Raw genomic sequence first — 14,689 nt, forward strand, 5'->3', positions numbered from 1 at the left:
TAGGCTTATATTTATTTTACTTGCCCTGTTCTATTCTTTGGTTAATATATTAGGTATTTATATCGTATGAACAGCTCCTTAGTGGTTAGCAGCGCTATGAAATAAGCCTCAGTATATACACACACAGATTACCACCATTCATGGCATGAAAAATACTTAGCATCTTTAGATAGTTAAATATGCATTTTTATTTATTTTTTTTCCCATTTGCACAGTAATTGTGTGTCACCATATAGTCCTGCACGAGTAAAACAATCTTCGATAGTATTCAGTTGTCCTGGCCATCATAGAATTTAGAAAGAAAATCAGAACTTTGCGGACTCTCCGTTTCATGGAAATATCGCATAATATGTGTCCTTTGCTTCCAAACCTTTATGGTTTCTTCTAAATCCATCTTCCCCTAAGAAAAACACACAACACAAGTTTAGGACATTTATTCTATTTTAGAACTACTAGTTCTAGGTTGCATAACTTCATGATCGGTTTCAAAAGTTATTTTAACACATGGGAGGCTTGCTTGCATAACAAACCAGCTTATACTCCTCTCTCTAAAGGCCCATTTAGACAGCTACCTGCATGGTGAGAGGAGGATGCATCTATATGCACTCCTCACTCAGTAAGTAACGGCCATTTTCTGTGATTGTTTTTAATTTTTTATTTCCCCTTCTGTGATGCATGTATTGGCAGGGAAATGCATCAGTAGCTTATGCATGGTGACTGATGCCAATAATGCGCTCAGTGGCTGTCCCTTCACTGATCACTACTGCAGCCTATGAGAGAAGTGGGGCTGTCCTTAGGCCGGTTACTCCATTATCAGGTAGCAAGTAAAACTATCAATGCATTTAAGGGATTTTCCAGGGAAATACTATTGATGACCCATCATCAGAATAGGACATCAATAGTTGATCACTCAGGGTCCATGCTGTCAGTACTGCAATAACACAGAGGTCGGATGCGGAAGCCTCCGCACCGACCTCCGTGTAATGGCCGGCATGGCTCTCATTGAAATCACCATAAGGAGGTTAGTGCGGAGGATTTCACCCCGAACTCTGTGTATTTGCGGTGCTGATACCATGCGCCCGCTCAGCTGATCGGCGAGGGTCCTGAGTGGCAGACCCCGGCCGATCAACTATTGATGACCTATCCTCAAGACAGGTCATCAATATTTTTCCACTGGTAAACCTCTTTAATGCTTGAGTTCCATGCTTCTACACCTATGACCCAGGTCTATCCTTATGGAAAGCATACTGAGGAGAAATACTCACTGTAAGTAACCGAATGACCTAGTGGTGATGATTTATGTGCGAGGATTTGCACTCTAGGATTTGCTGTATATTTGTTTTGATAGCTGAACCTAGGCACTTTTTAAATATTTTTATAATAAAAGTTGTATTTTAATGTAGGTACTTATTGCGGCTGTGATTTTGATTTATGAGGTGAACTTAATTTTCCACATACTACGGCTTCATTCACACGAGCGTATATCGGCCACGCTTTCACACCAAGCAGCCGCCCCCCTCTATATTAAGAGGCTGTGTGAGTGGCTGTCTCCTCGGTGTCCCTCACAGGTGCAATTAGCTCCCTCAATTGCTAGTCTGATGGTGAGAGGATGCAGCTATATGCACTCCTTAGTCAGTAAGTATATGGCTGTTTTCTGTGATTGTTTTTATGCTTTCACACCCGGCTGATATACACTGTCCATCTGATGCATTGGTTTACAATGCATCAGTTCAGATGGGCATATTCTCGTGGCGTAAAAGAGCCCGGCCAGCCAAGATAGAGCGACCAGTGCCCATTCCAGTCGGGCACTTTTACGTCGGCCAGGAAAGACAGACCTCAAAAGATGTCTTTTGAGTGATAATCCTTGTGCCATTTAAAGCGCAAGATGATTGCTCAAACGTTGAGCGATCACCTTGCAATTTGAGCAGAGGATGCAGAAGACAAGTGGGGTGTCCCCGCTTGTCTTCTGCATCCAGCTGTTCACTGCTCGGAACGCCAGCTGTTATACAGCCGAGCGCTGCAACTGGAGGATGTAGAAGACAAGCGGTGTGTTCCCGCTTGTCTGCCGCATCCAGCTGTTCCCCACTTGGAGCGCCCGGCTGTTATATAGCAGAACACTGCAAGCGGGGTATGGAGAACAGAGATGGACAGTTGTGTTCTTCATACCCTGCCTGTCATCAGGGAGCAGGATACAGCTGAAACAATAGTATCAGCTGTATCCTGCTGTGAATCCCTGATAAGGCTCAGCATGCTGAAAGACAATGATGAGTGACAGTTTAATGAACTACCTGTCAGTGCAATTAGACAACGTTTACACTGGTCAACAAATAAAAAAAAAAATTCTGTATCTGGTTTGGAAACAGCTTGATTTAACTAATTTTGAGGTGCTGAATTTAGTTAAATCAGATTCTATTTATCACGTCACATTTCTGAGATACATAGCACTATTACATAGACAATAATACGGTATTGCCAAATATTGTCATGCTTTGAAATTAGAGATGAGCGAGTATACTCGGTAAGGCACATTACTCGAGCGAGTAGTGCCTTAGCCGAGTATCTCACCGCTCGTCTCTAAAGATTCGGGGGCCGGCCAGGGGTGAGGAGGAACGGAGGGGAGATCTCTCTCTCCCCCTCGCGTTCCCACCACAGCTCACCTGTCACCCCGCCGGCCCCCAAATCTTTAGAGACGAGCGGGGAAATACTCAGCTAAGGCACTACTCGCTCGAGTAAGGTGCCTTAGCGAGTATACTCGCTCATCTCTATTTGAAATGCAAAAAAAAATAACACTCAGAACTCAATATTCTTAATCTGGTAATGTATTTGTGAATGAAACTCAAAAAATACCGATATGCTGAGGTAAGAATGAAGAGAAGTGCTTCATGCAGATTACAAGAAACACTACACAGCAGTACCGTTAGGCTCATGTTGGTAACCTTCCTGCTCAACTACATTGTTCTGCCATCTAGTGACGATTTTTAGAACTTCATCCACTGTGTATTACATTCAAATGCCACTGAGTTAATTTTATATAAAAAAATTCACCAGAAAATGAGCACAAACACAAAAACCTTTTTAAAAAAATTGAAAAATCTAAATTACATAAAAACCTTACGTGATATATCATTTATAAAGGTAAATTCAGATTCTACACCCAAAAATCAATAAGGTTGTCACCGTAGCAATGAAATCCTTTTTCAACTTTAATGAAACTTGTCACCGAAAGGACCAAAAATAATAAAAAAAACTTAGCTTTTATTGATTTTTAAATAATAAAAAGGCGTCCTTATATTTTCTCATATGTGCTAAAAGTCACACAATAATTAATTATTAATTATTGTGTGACTTTTAGCACATATGAGAAAATATAAGGACGCCTTTTTATTATTTAAAAATCAATAAAAGCTAAGTTTTATTATTTTTGGTCCTTTCGGTGACAAGTTTCACAAAAATCAATAAGAATTGATATATCGCACACCAGATGCAAAAATGCTGCTGAGCAGTGTTATCGCTCAAAAGACTGCTTTTGAGCGAATTTTGAGTGATAATTGTTGTGTCTAAATGGGCCTTAACTTATTTTCTTCTAATGACTGTATGTGTAAACAGACCTTAACAGAACAGGGACAACTGTAGATTTACAAAGATAAGGAAAGGCTTTACCTTGATTACAAGAAGATCGATGACTCTTGGATCCGCTACATCAGCATTACTTTGAAACTTCTCTCTCACCTTGTCCCTTCCTTGCTTCACAGTGATATCCAGCTGATACAGATGCACTGCAAAGTAACAGAGATAGCAGTGAGAGCAGTGATCAGTATGTCAAGTCAGGGCTCGCTCAGATTTGCGTTTTAGGGCTTTCCATTTCTGCGTTTCATTTCTGGAACAGGGAAAAGTAATTCCAACTGAAAAGTGTGTAAGTTCATTTTCTCTGCTCCAAAAATGGAAGAAACGGAAAGTCTTAATGCAGATGTGAACAAGCCCTTAGGAATACAGTGCAGGACACACATTAACACAATCATCATTTGGACAAGCTGCCCAACTGCATATTACAGATACACGGCCATTGTCCTAGAAGTAGACGTTATAGAACAGTTACAAGTCTGGGAAAACTCTCATCCATGTGGCAGTATTCATTCATTGCTCATTATTCAAACAGCACTTGTTTTTGCCATGTTACAAATTTGTATTTTTTTATTTCAATTTATTCATTTTTTAACTAAAAAGGTATTTGGTTCTTGGAACAAGCTTCTAGCAAACGAGGTTGGAAAACGAACAATAAGTGAATTCAAGCATGTCTGGGATAAGCATGGGTCTATTCAAATGAAGAACTAAAAAGGAAATCTATAAGGCCTCATGTCCACGGGGAAAATCGGGCCCGCTACGGATTCTCCATGGAGAATCTGCAGCGGGTCCCTCCTGCCCCGCGGACATGAGCGCCGAAAAGGAGAATAAATGAGAATAAACTTACCTCCGATCCGCTCCGTTTCTGCTCTTCGCGGCGGCGTCATCTTCTCTCGTCGCGGCCGGATCTTCATTCTTCGGCCCGGCGGATGTGCACGATGACGTCGGTGACGTGCCCCGCGCATGCGCCGGTCCGAAGCAAAATTATCCGGCCGCGGCTGAGAGAAGATGGCGCGGCGCCGAAGAGAAGAAACGGAGCGGGTAAGTAAAATATGATTTTTGTGTCCCGCGGATCCGGACGGCTTCCATAGGCTTCAATAGAAGCCCGCGGGAGCCGTCCCCGCGGGAGACCCGCATGAAAATGGAGCATGGTCCAGATTTTTTCATGCTCCATTTTTTTTTAAATCACTTTTATTGACGATCCGCGGGTATTTATGTACCCGCGGGTGGTCAATGCATCCCTATGGGGTGCGGATCCGCATGCAGGAAATCCGCTGCGGATCCTAAATCCTATTTTCCCCGTGGACATGAGCCCTAAAGGGCAACAAGATGGACAATATGGTCTTTTTGCCGTTAATCTTCTATGTTTCTATTTTGGCTATTGGGAGAATGAACTTGTGTGTGTGTAACGTGTGTCCTAAGAGAGGGCAGCATAGTCTACAGGCGGATCCTTTATAAGGCGGCCTGCACATGAACGGGTAAGATTCTGCATGCGGCAGCCCGCAGCGGTATCTGACCCCGTGTCCGGCCGGCGACGCATACTTGTCATTTATCTTCTCTGTCCTGCGGATGGTCGCGGTGAGCCGCCGTTGGAAATGCACGGTGTGGGGACGTAACAGCTTCCATTTATTTAGAACTATACATTAGTGAGAATGTTCCCCAAATCCTGGAGTGCATAGGATTCGATAAACGTCATCATTGCTTTCCCTCAACATTTATTTCCCAACAGATAGGAAGATATTCGTAAGGCTCTGGCAGCAGCGGCGTCCGCACGTACCTGCTGGCTGGCAGTTTTACCTGTACTGCGGATGGTCCGCGCGAATCGCCATCGGACACGTGCAGTACAGATTCTTTTTTTAAACTCTTGCTTTTCCAGCAGAATCCGTGACCTTTCAGCAATTACATTGGAGAAAAGCCGCGGATCGGACGGCTTCCATTGACCTCAATAGAAGCCGTCCGCACGGAAAAATGGATCATGCTGTAATTTTTCATCCGTGAGCGAAAACCGTAGTTAGTTTCCAATTGTGGAGGAAGAATCAATTTCCCATAGCATGCTACGGGCGGTATTTGCTGCGGATCTGCAGGGTGAACACCTGCTACGGATTTGGCAGCAAATGTCTGTCCGTGTGCAGGAGCCCCGAGGGTGCGGTCACGTCTGTGTGTTTTGGCCCATGAACATGCAGCATTCTCACTGGCCCTAATACACTATGTAGCAGGCTTCTGCCTGTTAGCGGTTTCTTTTTAATACACGGTGCACGTATATGCATTGAAAAGCGCACAAAAACCCATTGATCTTGTGCAAAAATATGCAGCAAATACGCAGGCTTCCGGGGTATTTCTAGTGCGTCTACGCACACCCATTAACAAATATTACGGTCACATGAATGACACACTGCTGCGAATGAACGCATTGAGATCAATGGCTCCATCACAACGCATAACACGCAGAATATGTACACTGAATGTCATGTACACTGCATGTCATGTACACTGCATGAGCCCCAGCAGATGGAAATCAGATTTATAGCTGCCGTTTCTTTACATTAAACAAGCACACACAATGGATCTGCTGCCGAGTGTTCAATAACTGGAACAGACTTTTGTATCCTCGGTTGTAGTGCTGGGGTTCTGAAGGTCAGTGACGTCATCATAAAGCGCCTCACCAGCATTGGGCACCTCCCGGTACCAGGCTCTGTACAACTCTCGCACTCTTCGTTTCGCATCGCTCACATCTCGGCTGAGAATCGGTTTAGCATAGCCAACTATACGACTTGCACTTTTCGTCGCAGCCATTTTTCCTCCGTGACTGCTAGAATATGTTGGCTCCTAGGAGGTCTGATGACGTAGGGGTCTCATGACAGGAAAGGGAGGAGCTAATTCCTCATACAGTTCTATGGAGAGAAAGGACACTGCTGCTGGGTGTTATTACTGAGGAGGAGGGGTGGGCCCTGGTAGGTGTGATGTCACAGAATGGGCGGAGCCTCTGGCTAGAAGGGTCGTTAGTGCAGAGCTCATCTCCAGGGGTGGAAGGAGGAGCGCAGTGACGAGTGGGATAGGTTTTACATGGGACTGTGCTTGGGAGCGACTGAAAGCATACAATGTATGCAGGAGGATGCAGAATGTAAGGGGACTGTTATTTTTACATAGGACTGAATGTTGAAGGGGCTGAAGGAAGGAAAAGACATGAATGGGGGGAGAGTGGTTGTTTTTTTACAAAAGTGTATGGATGTTGCACATGGGGGACTTTTAATTATATTTTTATTTTATTTTTTCCTGTACAAGTTCTGTCTGATTGTGAGATGGACAGAAGTCACTCTGGAAAAGAACCCAGTATGAATGGGTTAATTCAACGGAACGATTTTTCTCGAGAATCAATAGTCTGAGTTTGAAAAGTCGCTACATCAAGAATCGCCCATTATTTTCTATATGAGTGTAAAAAACAAAAAAAACTATATACTGTGTGTGTATGTGTATATATATAATATATATATTTATTATCTCTCACACTTGCATATCATGTGATTTGCTATTAGAACCATGTTATTTTTTATTTTGTTATTAAACAAACATGTTTCAGGGTACATGCCCACGGGCGATACAGAATAAGTATTGTGAATCAAAACAAAAGAGTGCCATTGCGTGATTGCCTTTTCCCACACAGATTTCTGCGGTTTTGCTTCTTTGATATCAATGGAGCACTCCTGCTGCGAATCTGCAGTAAAATAAAACGTACCACGATTTTTTTTCACACTTGCAGAAATCCGCGGTACAAATGTGCATGTGTGCCAAGGCTGGCAGAAAGCTATTAGCTTCAATAGAATATTGCCACTGTGGAATTCACGTGCGGATGTCAGCTGCAGGAAATGCAATGCCACTCCGACCGTGGGCATTCATCCTAAGGCTAACTTTTAGATGGGCGAGTGCGATGTAGGACCCCCATGCCTAAAATATCCACTGCGAACTACAAAAAGTCATAAACATATTTTCCCATCCCCTTGCACATGGCTGGGTACGTTGGGTGATGTGTGAGCGGGCTTCGAGGATTCTAAGCTCTGAGGGGTATCTGGCATGGATTTTGCATTGATGAGCCATTCCAGTGGTGTGAGGTCTGGTGATTTGGGGGAACCAGTCAATGGATCCTCGTAGACCTTTCGAATCTTGTGGACCTGGTGGTGTAAGCATTCGCGTACCGCTGTTCTATAAGAGTATGGCACACGGACAAATTTGCAGTGGAATCTTCTGCTGAGAATTCTGCCTCAAATGTGTTAAAATCTGTAGCTTTTTGACTCAGTTTTTGTCGCAGATTTGCACGTGGAATTTGTCCTGCTGATGAGCGAAATGCACATGCAGAATGCCAATGTTGAAAATCACGTTTCCGCATCAAGAAGTGATGTCACTTTTTGAGGTGGAAGAGTGATTTTCCATGTTGGAAATCTGCAGACGGATGCCGCCCACTGAACGGGCAAATTCTCAATGTGGACTTTCACTAAAAACCCCAGAGAAAACTGCAGATTTAGTAGCATTTTTTAAGCAGAGTTCGCCACTGAAAACTCTGCCTTGAGGAGGTGCGCAGTCATGTTGATAGAACCGGGGGAATGTGCTGTCTTCATCTAACAATTATCCCTAAACTAAGCCCTAGCTGCAGGAGAATAAATAAATAATACATCACCTAAGAGCGCTGTTATCTCTGGCACGGGTCTCCCCTGAAGCTTCCTGGCACTTGCCTGAAGTCTTCTGCCAACCCTTCCTGGATTGGAGGATAAAAATCCCCGCCTCCAGGAAGGGCTGGCTTTGATTGGTTCACAAGCTCCGTGGCTCAGCCAATCGGAGCCAGTACTCGTTAAACCAATTGCAGCCATTTAACGAATGTTTTATCAAGTGCCGGCAGTGGCTGGCAGAAGACTGAAGACAAGTGTGAAGGTGAAGAGGAGACCCGCACCGGAGATGACAGTGACTAGGTGATGTTTTTTTTAAACATTTTTATCTGCAGCTTGGGCTTATTTTTGGGGGCGGGCATATATTTTAAGCCCTTCCCCCCGAAAATCCTTGCATGTGGTCCTACAAAGTTGAGCGACTTTGTAGCGCCACAAAATCACAGTGAGAAAGTGCAGCGATATTTCATGGACTACCGATGCAATATTGCTACGATTTTCTTGCGGTTATAGCGTGTTGCTCATGTGAAGGAGGCCTAAGGCCGCTTTCACGCGGGCTACAAAATCTTGCTACAAAATGATTGCTACAAAACGCATGTATGTGAAGCCCAGGGTTTCCAATGGGTTCTTTCAGGCTTCAAAACATCTCTCATGTAAAAGAACCCGTTGGAAACCATGGGCTACACATACATGCATTCTGTAGCAATTAGAGATGAGCGAGCGTACTCGGTTCGGGTGTTTTTGCACTCGAGCACCGCTTTTTTCGAGTAACTGACTACTCGGACAAAAAGATCCGGGGTCGGCGTGGTGGAGCGGGGGGTAGCAGTGGGGACCAGGGGGAGGCTCCCCCCCCCCCCCCCACTCCCCTCTGCACCCCCCGAATCTTTTCGTCCAAGTAGTCAGTTACTCGGATAAAGCGGTGCTCGAGTGCAAAAACACCCGAAACGAGTACGCTCGCTCATCTCTAGTAGCAATGTATGCAAATAAAGGAGATGGAAAAATACCAATGCAGCGCCACCTATTGGATGGCAGCATTCCTGCAAATCAATATTTACCTCTTTATACAAGTCTTAACAATGATTGGGAATAGGAAACAAAGCCAAAGAACCATGCACATATAGCTGTTTTAGGGTGTTTGCCCCTCATCAGTGTGCAGTAGGTTTCTGGCTTAGCTTGTGAGGCATGGGATGTGGGTCAGGAGAGGTGTTGTGTCTCCTTAAGGAGAGCAACTATAAAGTGTGTGGAGACACCTAGGGGGTGAGATCGCGATTTTGTAGCCCATATAAAAGAGGCCTAAAGCAAAACGATGACTTAGCATAGAGGCCTTTTTTATTCCATCCACTGTAGTCCTCTTAAAAGATATTAAAAATTACAATTGGGCAGAACCCTGAATGGAACCATAGGCTTTCACTAGTGACACAGTTACAGTCTCCGTTTGACATGGTTTCCTTTTATTTTGTATCTATTTTGGTTTGGAGGACACAAAAACATAGTCGATTACACTTTTCTGAGTTTTCTAAATAAGCATAAACCATGTCAACTATTTTGACTAATAAAAGCCTATGGTTCTGTTTAGGGTTCCATGTGCATGCATTTCTTGATGATTCAGATGAATGTCTTGGACCAAAAGAAAGGGTGCACACTGATTATACGAACGTATATCAGCCAGCGTTTTCACGGCCGGCGGACATACGCTTCCATCTAAGCCAGTGTTCCCCAACTCCAGTCCTCAGGGACCACCAACAGGTCATGTTTTCAGGATTTCCTCAGTATTGCACAGATCATGTAATTATTGTTGGCGCCTCAGACATTGCCACAGGTGTTCTTACCATAGGATATCCTGAAAACATGACCTGTTGGTGGTCCCTGAGGACTGGAGTTGGGGACCCCTGATCTAAGCAGTTCCCCCTTATCTCCCACTCACCGGCTCCCTGTCCTCCCCTCTGAGTGGTTTGCAATTGGGGTGGAGCTAAGCTATCGCCTCTTGTCCATAGCCAGCAATGGGAGTGGATGGGACAGAGCTGATATGTCATGAGCTTTTTTATGACGGCACCATTAAATAAATACCACAATAGTCTATGCCTAATGGGTCCATTAAACGGATTCCAAACACAGGCATTTGTTATCCATCGACTATAATTGCATCCAGTTAACAGATCAGTCATGAAAAAGCTCACAATGTATCCAATTAAATAGATCCAATATTAGTTTATGGGTAATAGTTGCCATTGTTTGGGCAGCAGTCACAGCATCCTTTCAATGAATACTGCGGGAGCTTTTCCCAGCGTATACATTAAAGTGAGGCCAAAAGTTAAATGTGAAGCCTTAAAAATAGTCTCTGTTCACAACTATGTCGGAGGTGTCACAAAATCCTGGGCAAAATGGCACAATATGTTGGGCTATTGTGTCCAATAAAAGGCCAGGCAGCATCACAGAATCTCTTGTCAAGTGACGGGTCTGGCATTATTATTATTTTCTTTGTTTGACTCCTGTAACTCAGCCGAACAATGGAAATAAGGTGAAACCAACCGTAGCAGTATACTGACGCATATTTGCCAGACAGGCTAAAACGACACTATTTGGCCTCCATCTGATAATGGATGCCTATAGACATGTTCATTACAAGCTGCACATAGGGGAAAAATATTATAGTCTGCCGACATCCCAAAATAGTTTTTCAGGGAAGGGCTTTACATATAAGCTCTTCCCTGAAAAACAAGAAGTTTAGTGTAAAAGAAATACTTACCTGTCCGCCGCTGCCGTGTCCTAACGGGGATGAAAAGCACATCTGCCGCATGCAGCAGATGTTTTCTTTATTCCTGCAAGGAAAAATAATTCCCTGCTGCAGCTGCCACATCTGTGACAGATGCAGCAAAGGAATCCTTCATCCCTGCGAGGAATAAAGAATTTCCTACCGCAGCTATCGCAGATGACAGCTGCGGTAGGTGATCCAGCTGCCACAATCCTGTAATTGTTTTTAAGGGAAGGGCTTTAAATATAAGCCTTTCCCTGAAAAACAAGGAAAAGTGATAAAAATTAAAAAAAATCATACCTTCCTTCAGCTGCCGGGGCTCAGCCATGTCCTCTCTGCGCTGTCCCCGGCTCTTCAAAGCAGTTCTTTCAGCAGGTGGGGATTTAAAATGTGAAGACACCATAGGGAATGCATTGGCTCTAATAGAAGCACAAAAACACGTTCGTCTGAAGCCACCCTCATTCTGAGGATTTCTACTGATCGAGAGATTTCCGCGCTGCAGCATATTTTTCTGCCGTAGCCGCCTGCGTGCATGGATGAGAAAACGTTAAATTAATTCGGAACTTGTTTGCGCTTATTTTTCTTACAAATGAGTTTTAGTAGCGATCAGCCGATTGTGTAAAAATGCATACGGTCGTGTGAATAAGACCTTAGGCTGTATTCACATGTGAGTTCTATCAAAAGTCTGAGATGGACAGAATTCGCACAGAAAAAGAACCTATTCATTTGAGTGGGTTCATTCACAAGAGCGATTTTTCCCTTGGACTGATAATACAGTTTGGTAAGATTGCTACATATTCTTGTCCGATTCTCGCACATAACACCGCACACAGACAGGGTGTCCATGCTCTGTTCGATGTGAGTTGCCCCCAAGAATCTCAGGCACAACTCACTCTCAACCATGTGAATACTGTCTTTTGGTTTTACACTTGTATCTTGATATGCTTTAAGAACAAAATTATTAAAAGACGTGTCACCAGAAATGATCTCCTTTTCCAGTGTCAAATCTTCACTGTTCTGATTTCTTCAAATATATAAAACTTAGCAGTATGGTTTATAAAGATTTTAATAAGGGTGCCTACCTATTAGAGATGAGCGAGCATACTCGGTAAGGCGATATGCTCGAGAGAGCATTGCCTTTTTCGAGTACCTGCTGGCTCGTCCCTGAAGATTCTGGGGGGGGGGGGGGGGGGGCGCGGGGGTGAGCGGGGGGGGGGGGGGTGTTGCAGAGGGGATCCGAAGTGAGAGAGAGAAAGGGATCTCACTCTCCTCCCCGCCCCCCCGCGCCGCCCCCGACCCTTGCGGCCCCCCTGAATCTTTAGGGACGAGCCAGGAGGTACTCGAAAAAGGCTATGCTTTCTCGAGTATATCGCCTTACCGAGTATGCTCGCTCATCTCTACTACCTATATATGTAGCAGTTTGAGAATCATGTCAAATTTGAATTGCAATTGAGTTCACACCACAGTATTCGACTGCATGGCAAAAACAGAAGACGCACATGGTTTTTATGTGATGAACCACAAGATACTGTCAAAACATGTTAATTTGCAGTAAAATGACACATAACTTTGGTTGCGTGGCAAAAACTGCTACGCAAACAAGGAAAAAAAGTTCAGAGAGGAGACCAATCACCTTTAGGCCTCATTCACACAGAAGTATTTTGGTCTGGATTCTACGTATGTATTTGTAAGTCTCCATCATTTTACCTTTTACATTTCTGTTTTCAATTCCGAAATCAGAAATAGACGGACCCATTTTAAAGCCCATTTAGTGCAGTGGGCTTCAAAAACCTTCAGTTTCCGCACTTATTCAGATGTGCGTATATCGGTCGGGTTTTCACGCTCAGCCGATATACGCTGTCCCTCTCTGCAGTGGGAGGAGGCGGGACTGGACGGAGCAGTGCACTGAGATCCTGCCCCCTCTCTGCCCCTCGCCATTGTTTGCAATGGGAGGGGATGCAATTATGGCTTTATGGCTATGATCTTATTTATCCCTAGGCACTTTAAAGTATATCATAACTGTGATCCGAGGGGCTTTATGGTTCGGGACATTGCCAGAGTATGCTGGGGGGATAAATGGGAAGCAGTGCTAACCCCAGTTCACTGCGACTCTCTTTCTTTTTCTTGGCAATCACTCCCATCGGCTCTTAAGCTTTCTCTTTTTCCTGCTCCCTCAAGTCACTAGTGTTCCTCACAATAGCTGCCTCTTCTCATAGCCCCACTGTTGGACTGTCGACGCACTTTGCTCCGGATGCTGGCTTTTTATATCTCAGTGTCAGGAACAAATGGTGATGCAATGATGCACGGCTTACTGAATTGTATCTCCTGAATCATCCTGCTAAAAAACTAATTCACACCAGAATTTATTTAAGTTTACTACAAACTGACCACTAGATGGCACCATGACAGCACTGCAAAATTGATCATTAGTAAAGAAAATGCTCCTTTTATACATACTATGAATTAAAGGGAACCTCTAATCACCTTTGAGTCCCATAAAATAGTTTATAGGTCTCAAAGATAAGGTAATAAGGAGTCTGGAGAGCTGTGCTTTATACTCACCGGGTGCTCCATGCCTGCGCTGTATCCCCGCGAAGTCTGAAAAGAGACACAGCAGGGACACTGTACGAACACGCCTTCTCCATTTAGCCACTCCAGGTATTAGAGGCGACGGTGGCTAGTCACTGGAAAATCTGAAGTGTGCTTTAAAAAAACAGACAGTGTCCAAAACATTGTCTCTGTTTGCTCCTGCGACAAGCTTGACTGAAGCTGTGAGTAAAGCGGCTCTTGGTGCATTTTGTTGGGATGTGGCACAGTAGACTCTGTTAGGGCTTATTCACACAAGCACATTTGCGCTGTGTATTACACATGCAATACGCAATGAATAGAACCCATGGTTTCAATAGATCCTGCCTGATCTGATTTAAAGAGGTTCTGTCATAGAAAGAAAAAATCAGTACTTACCTATTCCTCCCCAGGCAGCCTTCTTACCGCATTTTCTCCTTGACGATCTTCCCCAGTCCCTGGATCACCTCAGCCCAAGCCGGCCGGATCTTTTGCTTCTTGTTATGGAGCCTGCATTCGTCACATGCTTCTTCCAGCAGGTCAGTGAAATGTTACATTACTGCGACAGAGTTCACTGCCTAGGAAGGAATGCCAATCTATTGCTTAGACTGCGCATGTGAGCTGTCTCACTGCAAGTGTTCATATACTGTACAGAGAGGCAGCGTGCATGCGCAGTCTCGGCAATAGCTCGGCACTCCCTGCTAGGTTGTGAACACTATGTCACTAGTGAGGTAGCGTACATTGCCCTGCAGGAAGGAGAATGTCAGCAATGGACGCTTTGTCACCGGAAGAAAGATCGTCCGGCTTGCGGTGAGGTAAACCTAGAGGGGGACTGCAGGAGACAGAAGAAGATCAGCGGGGAGAAAATGTGGTAAGAAGACTGACGGAGGAGGAATAGGTAAGTATTGAATTTTTGTTTGCTAATGACAGAACCCCTTTAATGCAAACCTATAAGCCCCTGTGAGCACCTTATTGGGGTAACTCTTCCTTAATTTTTTTTTTTCTTTTAAATCATCTGCGTCCTGTTTAAAATTATAAAGGTAGGATCAATTGCGTTTCATTCTAAGGTTTTGTCTTTTACGAATGCTGTGTTTTAAGG

General features: G+C 44.2%; 1 protein-coding gene across 1 annotated transcript; it reads right to left on the bottom strand.

The window, feature by feature from the left end:
• Positions 1 to 164: 164 nt before the first annotated feature.
• Positions 165 to 6,486, bottom strand: NDUFA6 (NADH:ubiquinone oxidoreductase subunit A6). The gene is made up of 3 exons (XM_066605566.1): positions 6,285 to 6,486; positions 3,661 to 3,776; positions 165 to 400 (listed from the first exon to the last, which is right to left on the bottom strand). The coding sequence occupies exons 1-3, from the start codon at positions 6,412 to 6,414 to the stop codon at positions 269 to 271; spliced, it is 378 nt and encodes a 125-aa protein (XP_066461663.1). The 5' UTR covers positions 6,415 to 6,486; the 3' UTR covers positions 165 to 268.
• Between the last annotated feature and the right edge of the window lie 8,203 nt (positions 6,487 to 14,689).

This window comes from Eleutherodactylus coqui, chromosome 1 (assembly GCF_035609145.1).
Source record: "Eleutherodactylus coqui strain aEleCoq1 chromosome 1, aEleCoq1.hap1, whole genome shotgun sequence".
Taxonomy (NCBI): domain Eukaryota; kingdom Metazoa; phylum Chordata; class Amphibia; order Anura; family Eleutherodactylidae; genus Eleutherodactylus; species Eleutherodactylus coqui.

Bases quoted from the DNA above. Each gene is read 5' to 3' on its own strand.
- NDUFA6 (XM_066605566.1), bottom strand. From the start codon at position 6,414: ATGGCTGCGACGAAAAGTGCAAGTCGTATAGTTGGCTATGCTAAACCG. The intron at 3,777-6,284 runs GTGAGGCGCTTT...GTTACTTTGCAG, and splicing joins CCGGGAGGTGCCCAATGCTG to TGCATCTGTATCAGCTGGAT. The intron at 401-3,660 runs GTAAAGCCTTTC...TGTTTTTCTTAG, and splicing joins TCGATCTTCTTGTAATCAAG to GGGAAGATGGATTTAGAAGA.